Source organism: Trichosurus vulpecula, chromosome 8 (assembly GCF_011100635.1).
Source record: "Trichosurus vulpecula isolate mTriVul1 chromosome 8, mTriVul1.pri, whole genome shotgun sequence".
NCBI lineage: Eukaryota > Metazoa > Chordata > Mammalia > Diprotodontia > Phalangeridae > Trichosurus > Trichosurus vulpecula.
The window spans coordinates 82,930,259-82,957,248 of record NC_050580.1 but is presented as its reverse complement, the minus strand read 5'-3'; the positions used below and the strand labels follow the sequence as shown (position 1 = coordinate 82,957,248).

Here is a 26,990-nt window from a genome sequence, read left to right as displayed (position 1 = left end):
CACTCCCAGATGGCGTATATTCTGGTTGCCCTGTTCCCTAGTCAGCCCTCACATCTATCACCCCACTCCCCTCCCATCCCCCTTTCCCTTCTTCTCTTGTAGGGCAAGATAAATTTCTATGCCCCATTGCCTGTGTATCTTATTTCCTAGTTGCATGAAAAAACTTTTTTTTTGTTATTGTTGTTTTTGAATGTCTCTTTTTAAAACTTTGAGTTCCAAATTCTCTCCACTCTTCCCTCCCCACGCACCCTCCCTGAGAAGGCAAGCAGTTCAGCATAGGCCACATGCATATCATTATGTAAAACCCTTTCACAATACTCATGTTGTGAAAGATTAACTATGTTTTGCTCCTTCCTAACCTATCCCCCTTTATTGAATTTTCTCCCTTGACCCTGTCCCTTTTTGAAAATGTTTGTTTTTTATTACCTCCTCCCCCCCAATTGAGTGTGTATGGTATTCCCTCTCAGGTCAAATCCGATGAGAGCAAGATTTACTCATTCCCCCTCACCTGCCTTCTCTTCCCTTCCTACAGAACCACTTTTTCTTGCCACTTTTATGCGAGATAATTTACCCCATTCTATCTCTCCCTTTCTCCCTCTCTCAATATATTCCTCTCTTATCCCTTAAATTGATTTTATTTTTTTATATATCATCCTTTCATATTCAACTCATCCTGTGCTCTTTGTGTGTGTGTGTATGTGTGTGTGTGTATATATATATATACATATATATATATACCTACATAGACACACACATATGTATATATATATGTATACACACACACACACACACACACACACACACACACACATGTATATATATATATATATATATATATATATATATATATATATATATGCATATTCCTTTCAGCTACTATGATATTGAGGTCTCATGAAGCATATACATCATCTTTCCCAGTGGGAATGTAAACAAAACAGTTCAATTTTTGTAAGTCCCTTATGATTTCTCTTTCTTGTTTACCTTTTCATGCTTCTCTTGATTCTTGTGTTTGAAAGTCACATTTTCTATTCAGCTCTGGTCTTTTCACTGAGAATGCTTGAAAGTTCTCTATTTTATTGAAAGTCCATATTTTGCCTTGGAGCATGATACTCAGTTTTTCTGGATAGGTGATTCTTGGTTTTAATCCTAGCTCCATTGACCTCTGGAATATCATATTCCAAGCCCTTCGGTCCCTTAATGTAGAAGCTGCCAGATCATGTGTTATCCTGATTGTTTTTCCACAATATTCAAATTGTTTCTTTCTGGCTGCTTGCAATATTTTCTCCTTGACCTGGGAGCTCTGGAATTTGGTGACAATGTTCCTAGGAGTTTTCTTTTTGGGATCTATTTGAGGAGGCGATCTGTGGATTCTTTCAATTTCTATTTTACCCTCTGGTTCTAGAATATCAGGGCAGTTCTCCTTGATAATTTCTTGAAAGATGATGTCTAGGCTCTTTTTTTGATCATGACTTTCAGGTAGTCCAATAATTTTTAAATTATCTCTCCTGCATCTATTTTCTAGGTCAGTGGTTTTTCCAATGAGATATTTGACATTGTCTTCCATTTTTTCATTCCTTTGGTTCTGTTTTATAAAATCTTGATTTCTCATCAAGTCACTAGCTTCCACTTGCTCCAATCTCATTTTTAAGGTAGTATTTTCTTCAGTGGTCTTTTGGACCTCCTTTTCCATTTGGCTAATTCTGCCTTTCAAGGCATTCTTCTCCTCATTGGCTTTTTGGAGCTCTTTTGACATTTGAGTTAGTCTATTTTTTAAAGTGTTGTTTTCTTCAATATTTTTTCAGTATTTTTTTGGGTCTCCTTTAGCAAGTCATTGACTTGTTTTTCATGGTTTTTTTGCATCATTTTCATTTCTCATCCCAATTTTTCCTCTACTTCTCTAATTTGCTTTTCCAACTCCTTTTTGAACTCTTCCATGACCTGAGACCAGTTCATGTTTTTCTTGGAGGCTTTTGGTGTAGGCTGTTGGACTTTGTTGACTTCTTCAGGGCATATGTTTTGGTCTTCTTTGTCACCAAAGAAGGATTCCAAAGTCTGAGACTGAATCTGGGTGTGTTTTTGCTGCCTGGCCATGTTCCCAGCCAACTTACTTGACCCTTGAGTTTTTCGTGGGGGTATGACTGCTTGTAGAGCAAAGAGTACTTTGTTCCAAGCTTGAGGGGATATGCCGTTGATTTCAGAGCTATTTCTATACAGCCAGCTCTGCCACACCAGCACTCCTCCTTCCTCAAGAACCACCAACCCGGACCTGATGCAAATCTCCAGCAGGCTCTGCACTCCTGCTCTGATCTGCCACTTAATTCCTCCCACCACGTGGGCCTGGGGCCGGAAGTAACTGCAGCTGTAGTTCTGTAGCTGCATCTCCCCCACTGCCCCTGGGGTGGTGGCCAAACCGTGATCTCTGTCCCCTGCAGCTTTTCCCACTAACCTTCTCTGTTGTCTTTGGTGTTTGTGGGTTGAGAAGTCTGGTAACTGCCGCAGCTCACTGATCCAGGGTGCTAGGGTCTGTCCTGCCTGGCTCCTGGTCTGGTTGGTCCTGCTGCCTCCCATGCTGAGCTCTGCTCCCCCCAACTCCGTGCGCGATAGAGCTCATCCAGGCTGTCCTGGGCTGGATCCCTGCTTCCTTCTGCTATTTTGTGGGTTCTGCAGTTCTAGAATTTGTTCAGAGCCATTTTTTATAGGTTTTTGGAGGGACGTGGTAGGGAGCTTGTGCAAGTCCCTTCTTTCCAGCCACCATCTTGGCTCTCTATCATGTAGGTATTTCCAGGTTATTATGAAATCCGTATCTTCCCCATTTCTTATAGCACAATGGTATTCCATTACATTCATATACCACAACTTGTTCAGCCATTTCCCAATTGGTGGGTATCCCCTTGATTGCCAATTCTTTGCTACCACAAAAAGAGCCTCTATAAATATTTTTGTACGTATGGGTCCCTTTCCCACTTGTGTGATCTCTTTGGGATACAGCTCTAGAAGTAGTATTTGCTGGGTCAAAGGGTATAAACATTTTTATAGCCCTTTGGGCATAGTTCCAAATTGCTCTCCAGAATGGCTGGATCATTTCACAACTCCACCAGCAATGTGACAGTGTTCCAATTTTCCCACATCCTCTCCAGCATTTATCATTTTCCTGTTTTGTCATGTTAGCCAATCTGACAGGAAAGATGTGGTACCTAAGAGTTGTTTTGATTTGCATTTCTCTAATCAGTAGTGATTTAGAGCATTTTTTCGTGTGCCTGTAGATATCTTTAATTTCTTCCTCTGAAAACTGCCTGTTCATATCCTCTGACCATTTCTCAATTGGGGAATGACTTGACTTCCTATAAATTTGGATCAGTTCCCTGTGTATTTTAGATATGAGATCTTTATCAGAGATACTGGTTGTAAAGATTTTTCTCCCAATTTTCTGCTTCCCTCCTAATCTTTGTTGCATTGGTTTTGTTTATACAAAACTTTTCAATTTAATATAATCAAAATTATCCATTTGGCATTTTGTAATGTTCTCTATCTCTTGTTGTGTCATGAATTCTTTGATTTCCCATAAATCTCATAGGTAAACTATTCCTTGCTCTCCCAAATTGCTTATAGTATCAGCCTTTATTCCTAAATCATGAACCCATTTTGACTTTATTTTGCTATGTGGTGTAAGATATTGGTCTGTGCCCGGTTTCTGCCCCACCATTTTCCAATTTTTGCAGAAGTTTTTGTGAAACAGTGAATTCTTAGCCCGGAAGTTGGATTCTTTGGTGTTTATCAAAGAGTAGATTGCCATAGTCGTTGACTACTGCATCTTGTGTACCTAACTTATTCCACTGATCCACGACTCCGTTTCTTAGCCCATACCAAGTGGTTTTGATGACTGTTGCTTTCTAATACAGTTTAATATCTGGTATGGCTAGGCCACCTTCCCTAGCATTTCTTTTCATTAATTTCCTAGATATTTTGGACCTCTTGTTCTTCCAGATGAATTTTGTTATTATTTTATCCAGCTCTGTAAAATACTTTTTTGGTAGTTCTATTTGTGTGGTGCTGAATAAGTAAATTAATTTAGTCAAAATTGTCATTTTTATTATATTAGCTCGGCCTAACCATGAGCAACTGATGTTTTTCCATTTATTTAGACCTGACTTTATTTGTGTGAAAAGTGTTTCATAATTATGTTCATATGGGCCCTGGGTTTGTCTTGGCAGATAGACTCCCAAATATTTTATAGTGTCTGCAGTGACTTTGAGTGGAATTTCTCTTTCTAGCTCTTGCTGTTGGGCTTTGTTAGTAATGTTTAGGAGTGCTGAAGGTTTATGTGGGTTTATTTTATATCCTTTACTAAAATTGTATTTTATTTTAAGTACCTTTTTATTGATTTTCTAGAATTCTCTAAGTAGATCATCATATTGTCTGCAAAAAGTGATAATTTAGTTCCTTCTTTGCCTATTCGACTTCCTTCCATTTCTTTTTCTTCTCTTATTGCTACAGCTAACATTTCTAGTACCAAATGGAATAATAGGGGTGATGATGGACATCCTTGTTTCACCCTTGATCTTATTAGGAATGCATCTAGCTTATCCCCATTACAAACAATGCTTGTTGATGGTTTTAGGTAGATGCTGTTTATAATTTTAAGGAAGACTCCATTTATTCCTATGCTTTCTAGTGTTTTTAATAGGAATGGGTGTTGTATTTTGTCAGAGGCTTTTTCTGCATCTATTGAGATGATCATATGATTTCTAGTAGTTTTGTTGTTGATATGATCAATTATGCTGATAGTTTTCCTAATATTGAACCAGCCTTGCATTCCTGGAGTAAATCCTACCTGGTCATAGTGTATTATTCTTGTGATAAGTTGCTGCAATCTTTTTACTAATATTTTTAATTAAAATTTTTGCATCAATATTCATTAGGGAAATTGGTCTATAATTTTCTTTCTCTGTTTTGACTCCTGCTGGTTTAGGTATTAGTATCATATTTGTGTCATAAAAAGAATTTGGTGAGACTCCTTCACCTATTTTCCCAAATAGTCTATGAAGTATAGGAATTAATTGTTCTTTAAATGTTTGATAGAATTCACATGTAAAACTATCTGGCCCTGGATATTTTTTCCTAGGGAGTTCATTGATGACTTGCTCAATTTCTTTTTCTGAGATGGGCTTATTTAGGAATTTTACTTTCTCTTCTGTTAACCTGGGCAATTTATATTTTTGTAAATATTCATCCACTTCCCTAAGGTTGTCAAATTTATGGGCATACAGTTGGGCAAAATAATTCCTAATTATTGTTTTAATTCCTCTTCTTGGGAGGTGAATTCACCCTTTTCATTTTTGATACTGGTAATTTGGTTTTCTTCTTTCTTTTTTTTTAATCAAATTGACCAAAGGTTTATTAATTTTATTGTTTTTTTTTTTCATAAAATCAGCTCTTAGTTTTATTTATTAATTTAATAGTTTTCTTGATTTCAATTTTATTAATATCTCCTTTGATTTCATTATTTCTAATTTGGTATTTAATTGGGGATTTTCAATTTGTTCTTTTTTTAGCTTTTTCAGTTGCATGCCCAATTCATTGATCTCCTTTTTCTTTATTTTATTCATGTAAGCATTTAGAGGTATAAAACTTCCCCTAAGAACTGCTTTTGCTGCATCCCATAAGTTTTGGTATGTTGTTTCATTATTGTCATTCTCTTGAATGAAGTTATTAATTGTTTCTATGATTGGTTCTTTGGCCCACTCATTCTTTAGAGTTAGATTATTTAGTTTCTAATTAATTTTTAGTTTATTTTTCCATGGTTCTGTATTACAGATAATTTTTATTGCATCATGGTCTGAAAAGGATGCTTTGACTACTTCTGCCTTTCTGCGCTGGATTGTGAGGATTTTATGCCCTATTACATGGTCAATTTTTGAGTATGTGCCATGTACCACTGAGAAAAAAATATATTCCTTTTTATCCCTATTCAGTTTTCTCTAGAGGTCTAGCATATTTGCCTTTTCTAAAATTCTATTCACCTCCTTAACTTCTTTCTTGTTTATTTTGAGGTTAGATTTATCAAGTTCAGAGAGGAGGAGGTTTAGGTCCCCCACTATTATAGTTTTGCTGTCTATTTCTTCCTGTAACTCCCTTAACATCACCTCTAAGAATCTGCCTGCTGTACCACTTGGTGTATATATGTTAAAGAATGATATTGCTTCATTGTTTATAGTGCCTTTTAGCAGGATATAGTATTCTTCCTTATCTATTTTAATTAGATCTGTCATTGCTTTTGCTTTGTCTGAGATTAGGATTGCTACCCCTGCTTTTTTTCTACTTTAGTTGAAACATAATATATTCTACTCCAGCCTTTTACCTTTACCCTGTGTGTATTCCTCCCCCCCCCCCCATTTCAAATGTGTTTCTTGTAAATAGTACATTGCAGGATTATGGTTTTTAATCCATTCTGCTATCCACTTCTGTTTTATGGGAGAGTTTATCCCATTCCCATTCACAGTTATGATTACTGTCTGTGTCTTTTTCTCCATCCTGTTTCCCCCTTGTTTATGCTTTTATTTCTCCCTTCCACTCCTCAGCAGAGTTTTGCTTTTGACCACCACCTTCCTCAGTTTACCCTCCCTCTTGATTCCCCTTCCTTATCTTACCTTTTTCACCTCACTATTCCTTCCCTCCCTTCTGACCACCCCCTCCCTTTTTTCCCTTTCTCCTCCTACTGCCTATAGGACAAGTTTGATTTCTGTGCTTATCAGGGTATGTTATTCCCCTCTTGAACCAAATCCAATGAGAATAAAGCTTAAATACTGCTCTTCTCCCTCTCTTCTTTCCCTCTACTATAATATGTTTTTGTGCCTCTTCATGTGATATGATTTACCCTTTTCTACTACCCCCTTACCTCTTCTCCCAGAACCATCCCTTTATATCTCTTAATTATATTTTTTATCACTATATCAATTATTTTATACTGACACCCACAGTCTATGTATATCTCTTTCAATTGTCATAATAACTGTACTATTCTCAAGATTGACATATGTATAAAACATATGTAAAACAAAATAATCCTATATAGGGATGTAACTAATTTGCCTTATTGATTAACTAGGGTTTTTCCCTGTTTACCTTTTTATGTCTCTCTTGAGTTTTGTATTTGAAGATCAAATTTTCCACTGAGCTCTGGCCTTTTCATCAGGAAGGTCTGGAATTCCCTTATTTCATTGAATGTCCATCTCCTTGCCTAGAAAGTTATGCTCAATTTTGCTGGGTAGTCGATTCTTGGTTGTAGTCCAAGCTCCTTTGCCTTTTGGAATATCATATTCAAATTTCTCCTGTCATTTAATGTAGAAGCTGAAAGATCCTGCATGATCCTGACTGTAGTTCTGTGATATTTGAATTGTTTCTTTCTAGCTGCTTGCAGTATTTTCTCCTTGACCTGGTAGTTCTGGAATTCGTCTATAATATTTCTTGGAGTTTTCAATTTGGGATTTCTTTCAGGGGGTGATTGGTGGATTCTTTCGATAACAATTTTACCCTCTGGTTCTAGAACCTTGGGGCAGTTTTCCTTAAGGATTTCTTGGAAGATACTGCCCAGGCTCTTTTATTTCATCATGGCTTTCAGGTAGACCAACAGTTCTTAGATTGTCTCTCCTGGATCTGTTTTCCAGGTCAGTTGTTTTTACAATCAGATATTTCACGTTTCTTCTATTTTTTCATTCTTTAGATTTTGTTTGACTGATTCTTGATGTCTCATAGAATCATTAGCCCAATTCTAATTCACTTGCCCAATTATAATTTTTAATGTACTGTTTTCTTCCTTTAGCTTCTCTATCTCCTTTTCCATTAGGTTGATTTTACTTTTCAATGAGACATTTTCTCCATTTGTATTCTGATTCTCCTTAACCATTTTGCCAATTTTACTTTTTCAAAATTTGTTTTCCTCAGTGAATTTTTTTCCATTTTTTCTTTTACCTCCCTAATTTGGTTTTTAAAGTCCTCCTTGAGTTCTTCCAGGAATGCTTTTTGGTCTGGAGACCAGTTCGCTTTCCCTTTTGAGGTTTCAGATGTGGGTATAGTGTCCATGCTGTCCTCTTCTGAATTGGTATTTTGATCTTCCCTGTCTCCATGATAGGAATCAATGGTCTCTGAAAGCTTCTTTGTGTTCTTTTTCCTGTTTTTTTTTTCCTCTCCTGGTTTCTAAAGTGGATCTCTGCTTCTGGGGGCTAGCCTCTGGTTTTGTGAGGTGTGGGGAAGGGGTCGTCTGGATGCTGGGAGTCTCCTCTTCCCCAGGACTTTTCTACAGCATGGGTGTTCTCAGCTGTTGCCTGTGCTGGTGTCTGCCACTTCCCCTGGCCATGCAAAGCCGTGTCTCAGGTCCTGGTGTTGACTTTTGTTAGTTCCACCCTGCTGGGGCTCAGTTACTCTCGTTCTGCTGAGGTGAGGGCTTCTGGGACACCTCTTTTTCTCCACTAGTCTCCTTCCACCACTACAGGAAGGGCCCTTTCCCAAACTTCTCTCACTAAAAGACTACTGAAGCCCCACTTCTGGCTCCTCTGTTTCTCCTGAGGTAATATTCTCTGGGTTTATTCAAGGGAGGGATGAAAGCTGTTTTACCTGGCCATTATGAAGTTCAAGAAGGCAAGTTTCAAACCTTTAGACTGTGTGTTGGAGGCCTCTGGGGTAGCTGCTCCCACAGCCGCAGGCTCTGTGCTGATGTCTCCTGTAGCTCCGACAGACTCCTGTCCTGGGCTGAGAGGCCTGGGGCTTGATCTTGGCCGTAGCCGGTACTTCTGCCCTGGGCCTGTTCCTGCCCCAGTGTTTTGCTCGCCCAGCATGTTCCTCTTTTAAAAGTTCTATCCCTGCAACTCTCTCCCTCCTCATATTTACCTCCCGGCTTCCTTCAAGTCCCAGTTAAAGTCCCAGCTTCTACCAGAAGCCTTTCCCAATCCTCCTTAATATTAGTTCCTTTCCTCTGTTGATTATCTCTAATTTTAACTGTATGTATCTTGTTTGTACTGTGATAATTTTGATACTCTACTCAAATTAATCAGCATTTATTCAGTTCATTGTGGTTTAGTATCAGTGATTGTATTAGTGAATGAAACAGAACAGGATTAAATTTTAGTTATGTATGTTAATGCTGTTAGGATAAGAGTTATGAATAATTAATCTACCATGTATTGATGATTATATTACTTGTATTGATTTATCAGCTAGATTCATAATGTTAGATAGAAATGTAATAAGAATGTAATTAGTGCACTACCCTCCCCCCCACCCCTGCCCTTTTAGGTGTTGTAATAAGATTCATTTGCTGGTGCTATTATGGGTCATTACCATCCACTCCCTAGTGATCTTTGCATCAAAACTACAACTTTCTTGGACTCTAGGATCCTCTTGGCCAAACACAAAGGTCTTATGAATTGAAATGAAAGGGTCTTATGTCCTTTGGAAAGTCCCAGCGGAGATGACCTAGAGTTGATGACCTGTGGAAGTTCTCATGACCTGTGAAAGGCTATTGACACTTTGTGTTATGATTATGACACTTTTGGTTATGATTAATGGACATTTCCCTTAGCCAGTCATAAGATGTGAATTGTAAGATCTCTCTCTATTTTTGGTGTCTTCCCAAGTGTATAAAAGTAGCAGGCACCTAACGGGAGAGATCTCTAATCATAAGGAAGATCTTAGACCCAATTAATTAGGGACCTGGGACTTCCTAATAAATTAATTAATCATGTTTGGAGTTCTCAGTGATATGTTATAGATTGGAATTTTCTGACCTGCAGTACATATAATGTCTCCCCAGTAGACTGTGAGCTTCCTGAGAGTTCGGATGGTGTTTTGCCTTTCTTTGTATCCCCAGCACTTAGCACAGTGCCTGGCACATAGTCGGCACTGAATAAGTGCTTATTTACTAGACTGTTGTAATGAAAATGCTAGGATCTTAATCTGATCTTTTCACAGTATAAACAACAAAAGTGGAGAATATTTTTTATCTTAATTTTTGAAGATTTTCATAGAAGTTTAAGTCAATGTTTTCTAAATATGAGATGGGTAATTATTGTTTTTAATCATTACTCTTGTTATGAAGGGCAAATTTAGCTTGAAGTAGAATCTGGATTTTTAATTCATAAAAGTATTAATTTTTCTTAAGAATTAGATTTTCATATATAATTAGTTATTGTAGTTATCTTCCAAGGACCAAAGCTTTAAACCAAAATGATACTTTGATTAGAGATTGCAGGGGAGTCCCAGAAGGTGCCAAGTGCCTTCTTTTTATTAAGAATATAGTCATCATTGTTGTCATCTTAGCCATTGTCATCATCCCCATTGCCAGTGCCACAGGAAGTAGAGAAAATGCTGTGCTTAGAACAGAGGTGTCAAACTCACTGCCTGCAACACTTGAGCATGGCCCAAACAAGATTAAAATGTAATTGGAAAATGTTTAACAAAATAAAAAAAAATACAGCACAACATAGATAATGTTATTTTGTGGTTTTCTAAGTTGATATGCAGCCCTTGGGGGATCCATTTCCAGAACTAGCTTCAACAAGCACTGTGTACCCTTGGGCAGGTCCCTAGAACTTATATGCTAAGGCAGAGATGAATTGTGAGCTACGCTGGTGGAAGACATTTTCATACTAAGAATAGATCCTTTATGAATTTGCATATAGTAATAATAAATTGAGAGGCAGCTTGGCATAGAAGACAGAGAGCTGACCTTAGAGCCAGGAATACCTATGATTGCAAGTCCCTTCTTTTATATATGTCCTGGCTGTGTGACCCTAGGGCCCCACACAACTTTCTAGATGGTATTTCTTTACTAGCATCTCCAAACATCCATGAAATCACAGATCTAGTAAAGAAAGTAGCAAGAAGATGATGATGAGTTAGACAAACTGGCATGTTTAATCATTCAGTTCTTCTCATTGACTCATGGTTGAGTCATAAATCTGTTAGGTCTAAGGTAGATGAATAAGTGTCAGATCTCATTGTTTAAACTTGTTCTAGGAAATTTGTTCACTTAATTGTCATAGATTGGAATAAGAAAGTTCTTGTGTTTTGTACTATATGTTGACAGTATAATTATGAATATATGAATTAATCTTCAGATATTGTTTTGTTATTCAGTTATTTCTGTTGTGTCCAAGTCTTTGTGACCCCATTTGAGGTTTTCTTGACAAAGATACTGCAGTACTGTTTCCTTCTCCAGCTCATTTTATACATGAGGAAACTGAGGTAAACAGGGTTAAGTGACTTGCCCAGGTCACACAGAGCTAGTAAGTTGAAGCTGAATTTGAATTCAGGTTTTCCTGACTCCAGGCCTTGTGCTCTATCCATTGTGCCACCTAGCTGCCCCAATTTTCAGATACACATATGCTATTGTCTCTCATAAACGAAGTATCTATTTTGATGGTAGATTTCTTATCTTGTTTTTTTACTAACTTTATTTTAGGGTGATGAAGAGACATTTGAAAATTATTATCGAAAACAAAGAAAGAAACAGGCAAGACTAGTATTGCAGCCCCAACCAAGTATGGTAAATACATGAGGATTTTGTACCTAGTTATGTGATCTTGAATACACGTTTGCTTTTATGTCATTGGCCCTTATTTAAACTTTCTTTTTTCCTTTTAAAGCATGAAACAGTTGATGGTTATAGAAGATATTTCAGTCAAATTGTAGGGTATGTAATATGGAAATGTTCAATTTTATCATTTTATTATTTTTGCATTAAAGACCAGAAATTACTTGCCATGTATTTTTTAATTAAAAAAGTGTTTTGTTGACAACTACTTTTCATTTAGGTTCTTTGTGGTGGAGGATCACATTTTGCATGTGACTCAAGGATTAGTAACCAGGACATATACCGATGAACTTTGGAATATGGCACTTTCAAAGATAATTGCTGTTCTTAGAGCTCATTCAGTAAGTGAGAAGACTTTACTGTATTAGTGTATAAATTCATTTACTTAAAGAATTTGTAGTTGTACAAGATGGATAATATCAAAGAGAAAATTTATGTCTCCACCATAGTGCATCTTAAAAAATTAAAAAACTGCTTTTGTATAGAAGGAAAGGCATGTGAGCCTTTTGTTTTTCACTGCAGTATCAGGCTGTGATTTTAGCATAATCCTCCATTGATTTGCAACTGACTAGGCCTTCCACACATGTTCTTATTCTAGCCCCTTAGAATATGCAGAGTTAATCTGTTGTTATTATTGCAATCTGGTCTCATTAGTCTCAACTGACCTCTTCATTAAATCAGATTGAATGGTTCTGCTCTAAGAGCATCATGAGGAAATAGTTCCTAATTATCATTCCAAAATCTTTGTTTCCAAAATAAACTCCACCAGTAAAACCCATTAGAGTGTCTTTCAGTGTTTGTAGAAATAGCTTGTTTACAGTGATATACTATAATCCTAATCTTGAAAATATATAAAATGGTGAAATTTGGTCCAGTCACAAACATGTTTATTTCAGATGTCAGATTGCCATTGTCTTCATAATTGAAGGTAAAATTACTATTTTTTTTGGAAAATGTTGAATGTTACATAATATAACAAAATTTAAGTTGTGAGTATATTTACTCAGTCTGCATTCTTGTGAACTTTACACAGAATTGGTAATTATTTGTTTTGACTATTTCTTTATTATAAAATGTCTTCCTACCTTTAAAAGTTGATGTTTTTTCAACTGTTTGCAAAGAGTAGGCTGTATATATTTGGGAGAAAAAAAACCTTTTACAATGAAAATGCTAAATTTTATAATTTTGTTATAATTTTATTATTCTTTGATGTTTTAAAAGATGTTCTAGGTGAAAGGATTTTTGTATGTTTATATTGCATACAACTAAGATGGTTTTGAAGTTATGATTGAAACTCCTTTTGTTTCAGAGACCACAAATGTCAGATGTATATAAAGAAGTATAAGTTTTAAAAATTGTATTGTTGAAGGCATTCGTGTAAAAAAATCAACTCTAAAATATGAAATTTAAATTGATGATTTAAAAATTTGGTTGTTTTTCTTTTACTGGAAAATTTTTAAATTTAAGCATTCTTTTTAAAAAGAAAAGCCAAAACTTGAATCCTTGTTTTAAGGGGAAAAATTATTGAAATTATAGGTTACATATAACTTTTTCATTATTGTAAATAAAATTATAATCATCTAAATGTTCTAATTGAATGTTTTTCCTTTATGAAATGTGTGGCATTTTATTAGAAAACTATGAAATACGAGTTACTCTGAATTTTAATCCATTTGAGTTCTCCACAGATTTCTTTATATAATATTGTATCTCATAGTACTTATATGTGTTTGAATATTTCTTATCTTTTTCCATTGAAACTTTTTGCTTAGTACACTGGTAGTTATGGAGCATATTTGCTTCTGCCTAGCCAAAGTTTTAAATTTATTGAAAGTATTATGAGGCATTTTTTTAATGTATAAAAAAATCAGAGCTCTATTTCTTAAATATTCCTTGACTGGTGGTGTTTGTTTTTAGTCTTATTGCACTGATCCTGATCTTGTTTTGGAACTGAAGAATCTTATTGTTGTATTCGCAGATACTTTGCAGGTAGGTGATGTCGTGACACGCAAGTTATTGACATATGTTGAAAAGTTAAAGATTCATAAACAAATGTAGTTTATGTTTGCTTAACCTTTTTGTAGATGACTTGTGGCCAGTGTAAACTTCAGGACAGCTATCTTTTGCTACTCTATATAACATTGTAAATTTTGTTCAGGGAATACAAAATCATTTAAATATTTTACTTTGGCATTTCAAAAAAATCTGTGAATTCCCTGATGGAGATACTCTCACCATTGATACAGATTATAGTTGATGAGTTACTGTGACTAAAAAACTCACAGCTTGATGGCCAAACTTTGGTGATGATTAGGAGACAGTGGAGTAAGAAGATGTGGGTTCAAATCTTGCTTCCACTGCTTATTGCTTATAGCCTCTTTGAGGCTAAGTTTCTTCATTTGCCCTTGTAGTAGCAATTAGATTTGAAGATCTTTCTGACCCATTAATAGGCCATGTGACCTGCTTATGTCACAGGAAGCCTAAGTTACATGTGGTGGGAGGAGCTTCCTGACAGGGACAGGGAGTTATCACAGGAAAATGCTGAGAGGGAGAGGGAGAGGGAGAGGAAGAGAGAGAGAGAGTGAGAGACAGAGAGAGAGAGAGAGAGAGAGAGAGAGAGAGAGAGAGAGAAAGAGAAAGAAAGATGTTATGGCTGCTGGTGGCTGCTATTGGCCTCCCTCGAGATTGTTAGAACTGAACAGGCTGACTTAGCTGTACTGTGAGTTTGTTTTGGGGGAGACCCCAGCAGGGAGTCAGAGAGGCTTTGGATTGGCGAGGCTCCATGTTGTGATATTGCGTGTGGAATGTTTTACTGCTCTGGTAGACCAGATAAATGGCTTGTGGGATCTGGTTCTCTGGTGTCTGAATAAATGGTTTACTGCTTCTACCTTCTATGTGGAGAGTCTCGTATACTTTGCGATAAAGAACTACATAGGCATTTTGACAATTATCATCTACATTGTTATTATTGCCTTACTGTTTCATCCCTGCCCCTCTCCCTGCCAAAAAAAGATGAGGTTGAGCTATATACCTCAGAGTTCTTTCCAGGAGGCTAAGTGGCTGGGTACTTAGTTAGGCTGTCCTTAGGCAGCAGTCAGTCCATACCTGTACTCAGAGCTTTTCAAAATTTGTTGCTACCTGTTAGGACTTGTGCTGTACTCAAGGTATAGCCTTCAAGAACACACATTCACTTCTATACCATAAGGTTTTGAAATAGGACTTCAGTGGATTTTAACATCAGTCTAAGTAAAAGAGAAATTAGTAAGGTAAATTTGCAGTCATAAAACTGTAGCCTTTTTATAGTATTAGTGGAGACAAAGCACAATATAGTGCATTGGTTTTGGGATCAGGATGTTCTTGGTTTAGTTCCTACCTCTGATAGGTACTGTGTGACTGTGGTCAGATTACCCTCAGTCCCCCACACAGCTTTCTAAGACTCAGAGTACAGTGCCTGGCATAGATTAATTGTTATATAGCAAGAGAGTTGCTAATCTGTATCCACTGCGGGATTTTCCTCACTATACCAGTTAAATCACAGGCTCCTCAGGTACTAACGCCATCCTGTTAGTTTTGTCCTTATATTCTCAGTGCCTAGTGGAGTGTCTTGCACATAGTTGGAGTATAACAAATATTTGTAGAATCAGATTGAATTAAAATTAACCACTTTATAAAATGTTTTTTAGGGTTATGGTTTTCCAGTGAATCGACTATTTGACCTGTTATTTGAAATAAGGGATCAATACAGTGAAACATTGCTGAAGAAGTGGGCTGGAGTGTTTCGGTTAGTCTAACTAAACCAAAGTACCTTAATGTGATTAGTAAGGTTTACTTTAAATGCTTAATAATTCTCATTATTTAAAGAAAATTTCTTCATCTTCTAATTCAGTTTAAATTCTAAATTTAATTTAATTCTCATTTTAAATTCTACTTTTAATTAGTGCATTTTGCCTAATATTGAAGCATTATGGTATAGTGGAAAGAAAACTGGAATGAAAGCTCCTGTGTTTTAATCCTGACTGTGCTCCTTACTAGCCACATGAACCTGGGGGCTTCAGTTTCCCTAACTCTAACTGACTTTGTAACCATCTCCTCAAGTGATAGCCACAACCTTATTTCTAGGCTCTCATCGTTTCTCCCCTGGACTACTGTAATAGTTTGCTAGCTAGTCTCACTGTCGCAATCTCTCCCCATGCTAATCCATCCTCCATTCAGCTGACAGGGTAATTTTTCTAGAGTGTAGATCATGACTGTGTCAACCCTGCTCAACAAATTCCATTTGTTCCCAATTATATCTGCACCTATACTCTTCTGTTTGGCATTTAAAAATCTTCGTAAGAACTGAAAACATACTTACTTTGTTTTTAACAGGGAAATTTTTGAAGAAGATAATTGTAGTCCCATTCCAGTAGCAAATGAAGAAGAATACAAAATAATCATTAGTAAGTTTCCCTTTCAAGATCCAGACCTTGAAAAGGTAAGAGCTAATTTCTGTTACAAGAATTTTGTTAAAATAAATTCATGTGATTATACCATAAAAGTTTGAATGTAACTGAATAAAACAAAGGCTTCTGAATCCAGAGCATTTATATTTACTGAATTGTATTTGAAAATTAATGCAGAATGGAATCACCATTTTGATGGCACTCATGTATGATGAGCCCTTTGAAGGCGGGGCTTTGTGTTATATTTTTTGTGTCCTTGACATTGCTGTGCATAAAACAAGTAATTGATGAATATTTTAATAAATAGCTAAATGGATGAATGAATATCTCTACTCTTAATGTACATTACTATGTTTGTTCTAGACAGATGACAGTAAATATTCACTGCAGAAACATATGATATTGTGTACTGAATTCTTTGCTGCTGTGATGGATTGGGCTTATTGGTTCTGGGATCTGGTTCTCTGGTGTCTAAATAAATGATTTACTTCTTCTACCTTCTATATGGAGAATCTCTTATATTTTGCAATATAGAACCATATGGGCATAATGACAATTATCATCTATGTTGTGATTATTGCCTTGCTAATACAGCCTGAATGACTGAAAGGAAGGATAGTAGTTCCTTGTACAATAGTAAGGAAGTTTTGAAAAGGAGATGGTTTTTGGGAAAAGATAATGATTTCCATTTTGGAGATGTTGAATTTGAGATATTTGTGGGGCATCCAGTTTGAGATGTCCAATAGGCAATTATTGATGTGTGAGTGGATGTCAGGAGAGAGGTTAGGGCTGGATAAGTAGATCTCAGAGTCATCAGTATAAAGATGATAATTAAATCCATGGGAGTTGATGAGATCACTAAGCAATATGGTATAGAGACTGAAGAGAAGGGGGCCCAAGACATAGCTCTGGGGACACTCGAACTTAGATGCAATCTGGATGAAGATCCAGCAAAAAAGATTGAGGAGGAGCAATCAGACAGATATGAGACAAGCTAGGAGAGAGCAGTATCATTAAAACCTAGAGAAGAGTGAGTATCCAGGAGAAGATGGTGTTTGACAGTTTTAGAGGTTACAAAGAGGTCAAGAAGAAAAAGGATTGCGAAGAGGCCATGAGATTTGTCATTTAAAAGATCTTTGGTAACTTGAGAGAATGCAATTTCCATTGAATGATGAAGTCAGGAGAAAGTTTTGAGTGAGAGGAAAACTGGAGTCACTGATTATGAATGACTTTCTCAAGGAATTTCACCATGAAGATGAAGTTTAGGATGATGATGAGGGGATTGGATGGAGTAAGTGAGGTATTTTTTAAGTGTGGGGAAATTATGAGCAATAGAAAGCCAATAGATGGAGACCAAAGATTAATGAGAATGAAGATGAAAAATTGGAAAATCTGCTGGAGAAGATGATGGAATGGAATCAAGGGTTCATGTAAAGGGGTTTGCCTTGGTAAGGAGGAGTGCTGTGTCTCTGTGTGAGACAGAGATGAAGACAGAAATAGTGGGAGAAGATAGCTAGATTTGAATCAAAGGAAGGAAAAAGAAGGAGCTCTTGGTAAGTGACCTGTTTTTTTCAGTGAATTATGAGGCAAAGCCCTCACCTGACAGGGACAAAGAGTGGGGAGAAAGGATCCCGTAGGAGACTTGAGGAAGGGTGAAAAGGAAGAGTGAATTGATTATAAAAGGATTGCCTTGCTGCAGTGAGAGCCCAGTTGAGATTATGTAACAAAGTTGTAGTGAACTCAGTATGGTTAATAATTTTTTCTAGTTCTGTTTAGCAGTTTGTGAATAGGAGCAGAGGCAGCAGATGGTGAGAGTAATCCATGGGGCTTGACAAAGCATGATATATGAAAGGACAAATTGTATAGTTTCTTTTACATATGAAGATGCAAATAGGTGTACATACATATAACACACTTTGAAATACTGTGTAATTTTAATGGTAGTGCACTTTGGCGATGCTGTTTGTAATAATTTAAAATTATTACTGTGTCAGCCTTGATTTTTGAGAGGGATAAGCAGTAAAAATGCCTAAATATTTCTGAAATTTTAAGAATAGCATTAATTTTTGATTTTTCTTCCACAGCATTCTTTCCCAAAGAAATTCCCAATGTCTCAGTCAGTGCCTCATATTTATATTCAAGTTAAAGAATTTATTTATGCAAGCCTTAAATTTTCAGAGTCACTTCACCGGAGGTAAGTATTAATAATGAGCAATAAATGAATGCTTATTATGGTTTTTTTAACTGGAAGATTATGATTTTTTGACTATATATATGTGTATGTATATATATTTGACTTTATTATATATATTTTGTGACTTTATATAATCTATGACTTTATTGGTGTGCGGAGCTCCTGATGAAGGCCTTCCTCTACCAGTGCAGGTCAGCACCTTCCTGGGGCACTAAGAGGTTTAGTTATTTGTCTAGGGTGATACAGCTCTTAGGTGGTAGGGCTGGCTCTCTCTCCACCAGTACTTGCTGTGTCTTACTATTTGATTAGAGTTCTTTAAGGGACTTTCACTTTGGTGGAGAGACTTGTTTAATTCAGTTACCTTTGGGGCTGTATCTCTAGGAGTCTAGCATTCTTGATAGGGTCTTTTCATAGCAAACGAGCCTGATCAAGCAACTCATGAAAACAGTTGTGGCAACTTATAGCACCTGTTGGTAGCTGTGGTTAGGTTGATTGTAAAGGCTGGTATTATCTTGTAATCATTACTCCTTATATTTTTACACTATGATTTAGAAAGTTTTTTTGATGCTATTTAAAAAATATCTCTGTCACTTCCCATTACACTCCCACAGCCCAGAGAATTCTTTTTTTATAACTAGGAAGTGCAGTTAAACTAAATGAATGGACATATTTATAAAAATAAAAGTTTATTCATACCTTTTATTTTTCTGTAGCCTAATTCCTCCTCCCCATATTTCTCCCTTTCTTCTCTCCCAGAGAGCATTCCCATATAACAAAGAATATTTTTAAGAGAAAAAAAGAATAATAAGCAAAATTGATGAGTGCATTGGAAAAATCTGAAAATATCTGCAGTGTTCCATACCCATGGACCTATCATTTCTGCAAAGTAATAGAGGGAGGTTTCTTCTCGTATCTCTTTGTTGGGGCCATGTTTGTCCTTTTAATTTTGCAACACTCATTTTTGATTATTTTATAGTTCTTTCCATTTACATCATTATAGTTACTGTGCATATTTTTTTCATTGCTTACTTTACTTTGCATCAGTTCATGTAAGTCTTTTCATGTTTCTTTGAAGTAATCATATTATTTCTTACAGTACAGTGATATTCCCTTAATATTCTTGTATCACAGTTTCTTTAGCCATTACCCAGTTGATGGGTATCTACTTTGCTTTCACTTCTTTGCCACCACAAAATATTGCTATAAATATTTTGGGACTTTCTTTTTGAGGAATATACCTAGTAAGTGGAACCTCTAAGTGAAAGAGTGTGAACATTTTAGTCACTTTCTTTGAAGAATTCTGAAATTGCTTTCCAAAATGGTTGGGCCATTTGTATCTCTACCAACAATTCATTAATGTGTCTATTTTCCCACAGCCTCTTCAACATTGATTGTTTTCATCTTTTATCTTCTTTGCCAATTTTGTGGGCATGAGACTAAATCTCAGATTTATTTTAATTTGTACTTTCTCTTATAAGATGTTTGGGGCTTTTTCATGTGGTTAATAGTTTGCATTTCTTCCTTTTGAAATCTGTTCATATATTTGAGTGCAGTTTTCAAAGTGCTGTCACATACATAATTTCATATGATCTTTACATCACTCTTATGAGATAGGTTGGTAGGGCAGGTATTATCTTCATTTTACAGATGAAGAGATATATTAAATTCATAGATTGATTTACTCATTCACCAGATGTTTATTAGGTATCTATTATGATTAACTGGGGAAGATGCAAAGGTAAAGCATCTTATCTGTCCTTAGGTACTTGTGAGTTAGTAGAAGAAATAAGATACATAAGCAAGTAGCTAGAATACAAGCTAGAATATAATAAGTATAGGAGACATGAATGAGGGTTAATGAGAAAATACAGGAGAAGGGGATCACTTTCAACAGAGTGTAATCAGAGAACACTTCTTTGGGGAGGTAGCATTTGAACTTGGCTTCATTCAAAGTATTAGTAGGATTTTGATAGTTCACAGGTAATTAATAATAATAACTAACATTTATAGAGAACCTACTGTTTTCTGGGCTCTGTGTCAAGCACTTTACAAATATCGTCTCATTTGATCCTTATAAAGACTCTGGGAGGTAGAGGCTATTATTTCTATTTTGCAATTGGGGAAACTGAGGTTAAGTGACTTGCGCAACATCACATAGAAAGTTCTGTCCAAGGCCAGATTTGAGCTCAGGTCTTCCTAACTCTAGCACTCCTCGTGGAGCCAGCTAGATAATCTGCCAGCTTTGGCAGTGTAGTGAAGCCTATGAACCCTTCTCAGAATAATGTTTTTAGCTATGTAAAATAAAATACATATGATTACAAATGAAACCAATTATATTGAAATACAGTTATCAAAATATTTAACAAGAAAACCAAGTTCACAGACCTCAGGTTAAAAACTTGCCATAAAGCATTTCATGTGGAAAGAATGACAAAACAAAAGGCCTGGATGTAGGGAGGGGAGCTTGGCTTGTGTGAAACCCATTTTGGTTGAACTTTTGAATTTTTTGTACACCTGTGAATAATGAATTTTTGTTTCTCTTTGTATCTGCAGTATGCTGATTTTACCACTAGATGGTGCTTATGTGTCTCTAGTTGTTTTTAAGACAACTGACTTCTCATTGGAAAGAGACATAAGATCTTAGGATTTCAAAGGATAATAGAGCCAGAAGGGATCTTAGAGATCACCCAGTCTTGTAGATCCTGCATTTAAAGATGAGGAAATTGAATCCCAGTGAGGTTAAGTGACTTACAATAAGGTCATACCCATAGTAAGTAGCAAAGTTAGGATTCTAACCCAAGTTTTCTGACCCCAAATCCAACATGAGTCACACTGCACCATCACTTCTTAACAAATCATACTTTTTATTAATAACATCAGGGCAGCTAAGTGGCACAGTGGACAGAACTCAGGAAGACCTGAGTTAAAATCCAACCCAGACACTAGGAGTGTGACCCTGGGCAAGTCACTTAACCTTTTTTTGTCTCATCTGTAAAATGCATTTGAGAAAGAAATGGCAAACCACTGCAATATCTTTTCCAAGAAATACCCAAATGTGGTCATGAAGAGTTGGAAATGACTGAAACAACTGAACAACAAATTAATAACATTACAGCTATTCTTTAGAACATCTTAAAAATAAGTTAGCTTACGAAGTTTTCTATCTAGACTTTCTTTAAACATGACCTCTGAAATTCAGTCAGAAATATATAAATAACTTAAAATATAAAACAACTGCATTTCAAACTTTTTGAGTGCCCCTTTGTCTAATTGTCTAGTTCTGTCTCCTCTTGCTACAGATTATCTGAATTTGCCTTGAAGCTAAACTCTTTTAACTAATTTGACTAATGGTTGTTTTTTCCCCTCTTCAAATTGGGCTATTTTTTTTCATCTAGGTTGGTCATAAGCACAGATTGTCCTTTAAGCCCTCCTCCCTCCTCCCAAAGGTAAATTTATTTGTGAAACAAGCTTGTGCCTTAGTTTTACTTTGATTCAGACTCTTTTGTATAGTTAAGAGAACTTTTGGGCAAGAACTTAAAGAACTCATAAGTTCTAGAACTGGAAGGAATCTTAAGAGGGCTCTAGTTCAACCCTTTCATTTTAGATATGAGGAACTGAGGTGCAGAGAGGTTGTGATTTGTTTACCTCTTCTCACAGAGATAATGAATAGCATAGTCAGAATTTGAACCCAGGTCATTTGACTTCAAATCACTAATGATTTCCACTGTATTCTGATGCCTCCTGGGTTCCTAAAAACACTCAGTCTATGTATGGCAGTGTTATTTTAGGTGTTCTTTTTATAAAAATGATAGTTATTTTAAAACCTTATTGTTGTTTTTTTAAAAGCCAGTGGGCAAATCACTTTCCAGGAAACCAGTTATTCTTTCTTATGACTAGTAGGAACGAAATGATAAAATGAACACATAATAATAATATAGTTTTCCCCACAAGGTATAGTGGGGGATCATAGGAGGGTGAAATTAATATAGAATAAAACAGAATAGTTGGAAGAGGCTTCATTCAGGAGAATGTGATTTAACCTGGATCTTGAATGTTAAGTAGTATGTATATAGACATTCCCAAAGCCTCTGTCCAAATGGACAGAGGATTATTTTCTAGAATAGTTTAAGTTTTATACTTAACTAACTTTGATCTCTATGGTGCGTCTCCTGTGTAGTGCAGTAGTAATTTCTCTCCAGAATATCTGGATGTTTACCTATCTGGATCCTGCCTATTCTTGATAATTTTGACCTACGCTATAATATCATATATCAGTACTTCAAGGATCCATAATTTCATCTTTGCATTGATTATGCTCCCTATATGCTATAGAATTTGTTTGGGAGGCGTCAGAGGTTTGTACCTTTGATTTCGTCAGTATGGGGAAATTCTGGTATGGAAATCCCATTACTCATGCAAATCAGCAACTTTTAATTACAGTTTTAAATCGCTGAGGCAAAATAAATGACTTTCTCATGGAGTCACATAGCTAGAATGAATCAGAGGTAAGATTTGAACCCAGGTTGTCCTGACTTTAAGGCCAACTTTCTAGCCACTAGTCCATGCTTTCTCTAATTCCATAATGAATATATAGCAAAAATAAAAACAAAAAGAAAATCACCTATTGGCTAAATCTGGTAATGAGGGTTTCTAAACTAAGCAGGGCTGGTCCTCAAACAAAATCACTCAAAGAGATGGCCTTAAAAAGCTAAGGTCCTTTCCATGCACTGATGGAACATCAAAAAGAATTATAGTGGAGAATACTTTGTTTATATGTCAGTATTTATTTGTGTTAGATGAATCTGATGTTAACCTATTAACATTAGGTGGTAATGACTAAGTAATTAAAATTTTTTTCTTTCAAAAATTATAAATTTTTTATTCTGAACTTGATGAACATACACAAAAATGAACATTTCCATGTACAAAGAACAAAAAATAGGATTGCATATGAAACTACAAGTCCCCCATTATATATAGCTTGCTTTTTCAGAAGTATGTAATATATTTAGTGCATTGGCTCCAAAGCTGTCCTACTTGAATGTTTCCCTCTGAAACGTCGTATCTCTCCTATGCATTTAAAATGTTTCATTGATGCTATTTATTTCTTTTTGTCATTGCTGTTATTACCACCTTCTTTAATGTTCCCTCATCCCCAAAATTTAAAAAAGCTGTGCTGATAAAAAATAAACAGTCAAGCAAAACAAAGCCATACCTTGACCATGACTAAAAAATGTATATTTCCCTCTGCTCTGTTAGTCCATTAACTTTCCATCATGAGCTGCAAAGCATATTTCATTCATTCTCTGGAATCATGATAGGTCATTGCATTGATCAGATAGAGTTCCTTGGTCTACTCAGTTCCCATGAACTACTCTGGTCCATAGAGATGGTCATACCCTTGATTTTGCCATCAGTCACTTACATGATACATTACATTGACACACATTTTCCATGTTAAACAATATATCAGCAAAAGTATACCCCTTCCTTGTTTACAAACCCCAAAATTCCTTTTCCTGATTATGTTTATCATTCTGCCTTACTCTGTGCCTCACAACCCAGAACCTCATTTTTCATCCTCATCACAATCTCCAGTTCCTCCACCCTTCAGTTCTTTCCCAGACCATCATCATCCTTGCTCTAGCTACATTCTCTTCCCTTCCCCATCTTGAGCTCTTGTTGAATCAACTCAGCTCTACACTCCATACTACTTTTTAACCCGTCATCCCCTTCTACCATCTCTAATCGCAACTTGCCAAACCTCAACCCTAGATTATTCCCATAATCTATTTCCTTTCCTCTTATTCATGTGCTTCTGAACAGAGCTGAAAAAAAATCACAAAATTGTGATGATTGGGCCCACTATAAATATATCTAATCTCAACTGAGTCCTCACTCTATCAGGGCAAACATTTTATTCGTCCTGGATTAATTCTATATCCCATCCTGTGCAGTGACTGTTCCAGACCTCATCTCTCTTCAGCTAGAGGCAGCTGGTGGCACAATGGATAGACTGGAACTGGAATCAGGATGACCTGAGTTCACATCTGGCTTCAGACACTTACCAGCTGTGTGACCCTGGGCAAGTTGCAAACTCTGTTTGCCTTAGCTTCTTCAACTTGAAAATGGGGATAGTAATACTACTTCCATTGCAGGGCTATTTCGAGGATCAATGAGATAATATTTGTTTATTTTATTTGGGGGGGCAGGGCAGTTGGGGTTAAGTGACTTGCCCAAGGTCACACAGCTAGTACATGTGTCAAGTGTCTGAGGATTTGAACTCAGGTCCTCCTGACTTCAGGGCTGGTACTCTACTCACTGCACCACCTAGCTGCCCTGAGATAATATTCATAAAAAGTACATAGTATAATGCCTGGCACACAGTAGGCACTATACAAATGCTTATTCTCTCTTCAGGTCTTCCATGGCCCTCCTTCTACTTCAGCTATCAGTTGGCAAAGACTCTGTCTCTCCTGATTTGATTCACTATCCCACTTAATACAGCAGCTATCCCAAACCTTCTCATCTCTCTCCAACTCTCCCCTTTCTTCCTGCTTCTCAGCTGAAGATCTAACCTCATACTTCACTGAAAAGAAGTAGAGGCCATTTCCCATGAATTTTTCTGTCTTCCGTCTTCCTCATTTCAGATCATTTAGATCTGTTTACAGTTATTTCCTCCTTCATTTCAGTCTCCTATGAATAGAGAGCCCTCCTCATCTAGGCCAAGACCTCTACATGCACAGTTGCTCCTGTTTTTCTCCTGACTTCTCTGGAAGTTTGCCTTCATAACCTTCCACATTTTCTATGAATTTCATTCTCGATCTACTGGCTCCTTTTTTTACTGCCTGCAAATATGCCTATATTTCCCCTATCCTTAAAAAACTAATTTGATCTTATCATTCCCACTAGCTTTATCTCTCCTCTCCTTTGTGGCCAGGCTCCTTGGGAAAGCCTCCTACATGTGGTACCTGCTGCATGTGGTACCTATTTCCTCTTATTTTCATTCTCCTTTAAATTCTCTGCAATCTGGCTTCTGCTCCCTCCAAAGTTACCATTGATTTCTTAATTGACAAATCTATTGGCCATTTCTCAGTCGTTATTCTTCTTGACCTCTCTATAGCATCTGGCACTGTTGATAATTTCCTCCTGAATATTCTCTTCTGTCTAGGTGTTTGCAATACTATTCTTGTTTGGTTATCATTCTCTTAGTTCCACCACTTCTTTTCAGTCTTTTTTTCTGGCTCTTCATCCATGTCATGCCTACTAACTGTGGGAGTCCCTCAAAGCTCTGCCCTGAGCCTTCTTTTTTCTTTCTATGCTCTCTAACTTGGTGATCTCTTCAGCTACCATGGCTTCCATTGTTGTCTCTATGTGGATGATTCCCAGTTCTGAATATCTAGCTCTTATCTCTTGCATGAGTTGGAGTTAATCATCACCAACTACCATTTGGATATCTAAAATATATATATCCTTTGGGCATCTCAAACTCAGCATGTCCAAAACAGGATTTATTATATCCCCCCCCCCAAACTTCTCCCTTTTTTGAACTTCTCTATTCCTGTCAAGGATAGTACCTACAGTTAGTTGACCCAGATCAACTCAATGTGATCCTCAACTTCTTACTCTTCGCTCTCTTCCTTTCATCTAGTCCACTGCCAAATCTTGCCATTTCTACCTTCACAATATCTCTTGTATATATCCTCTTCTCTCCACTCATATGGCTAATAACCTTAATTCAGATCTTCATTAACGCTTACCTGGTATTCCTGCCTTAAGTCTATCCCCAGTCCAATCCATCTTCCACTCATCTTTCAAGGTGATTTTTCTAAAATATAGATATGACCCTCTCAACACCCCCATCTCCTACTCAAGTAGAAAAGAGCCAGGTAAGAAGAACTTTATCTTTTTCTATATTAAATTTTATTTTTTTCAGTCAGCAAATATCTGTCCTCTCCCCACCCCCAATTTGAGAATGAAAACAACCCTTTACAAACATTTAAAGTCAAACAAGACATTTTTCCTCATTGGCTATGTAAAAAAGAAAAATTATATATGTCTATATGTCTCTGTGTGTATGTATGTGTGTGTATATATACACATACATATATAGACATATATGCATACATACATATATGTGTCTTATTTCGCGCTCTCGAGTCTTTAACCTCTTTATCAGGAGGTGGGTAGCATGTTTAATCATTAGTCATCTGGAATCATGGTTGATCATTTTGCTTATCAGAGTCCCTAAGTTTTTCAGAGTTGTTTGTATTTTACAATATTGTTGTCATTATATAAATTGTTCTACTGGTTCTGTTCATTTCACTCTGCATCAGTTCATACAGGTCTTCCTGGGTTTCTCTGAAACCAACTCCTTCATCATTTCTTACAGCACAGTGGTATTCCATCAAATTTATATACCATAACTTGTTCAGCCATTCCCCAATTAATGGGCACTCCCTCAGATTCCCATTCTTTGCTACCTCCAAAAAAGCTTTAAGTATTTTTGTGCATCGTTATTTAAAGTTTGTTTTGCTAAGACCAATAATTCCTTTAATTCACTCTCCCTCTAATTCCCCCTTTTGCCTTCTCTCTCCTATTCCTATTTCCATGTCAAATGAAATATCTTTCTCAATCCAACTGTGTGCATTCTTCTCACCTTTGTCTAGTTCAGATGAAAGAGAGGTGAAGTGTCAGTTGCTCCCTCCACACCTTCCTTGTTGTTCATGTAGTCTTGTATTTATGCTCCCCAATTATGCGAGAT

General features: G+C 36.5%; 1 protein-coding gene across 6 annotated transcripts in view; it reads left to right on the top strand.

The window, feature by feature from the left end:
• EXOC6 (exocyst complex component 6) overlaps window positions 1–26,990 on the top strand; it is a 226,665-nt gene that overhangs the window by 100,671 nt on the left and 99,004 nt on the right. For all 6 annotated transcript variants that reach the window (XM_036735137.1, XM_036735136.1, XM_036735138.1 and 3 more), the window contains exons 9-15: window positions 11,459–11,542; window positions 11,643–11,689; window positions 11,811–11,931; window positions 13,508–13,579; window positions 15,274–15,371; window positions 15,959–16,064; window positions 18,117–18,226. In XM_036735137.1, the coding sequence (XP_036591032.1) occupies window positions 11,459–11,542; window positions 11,643–11,689; window positions 11,811–11,931; window positions 13,508–13,579; window positions 15,274–15,371; window positions 15,959–16,064; window positions 18,117–18,226 (638 nt within the window). The remainder of the gene's footprint in view (window positions 1–11,458; window positions 11,543–11,642; window positions 11,690–11,810; window positions 11,932–13,507; window positions 13,580–15,273; window positions 15,372–15,958; window positions 16,065–18,116; window positions 18,227–26,990) is intronic.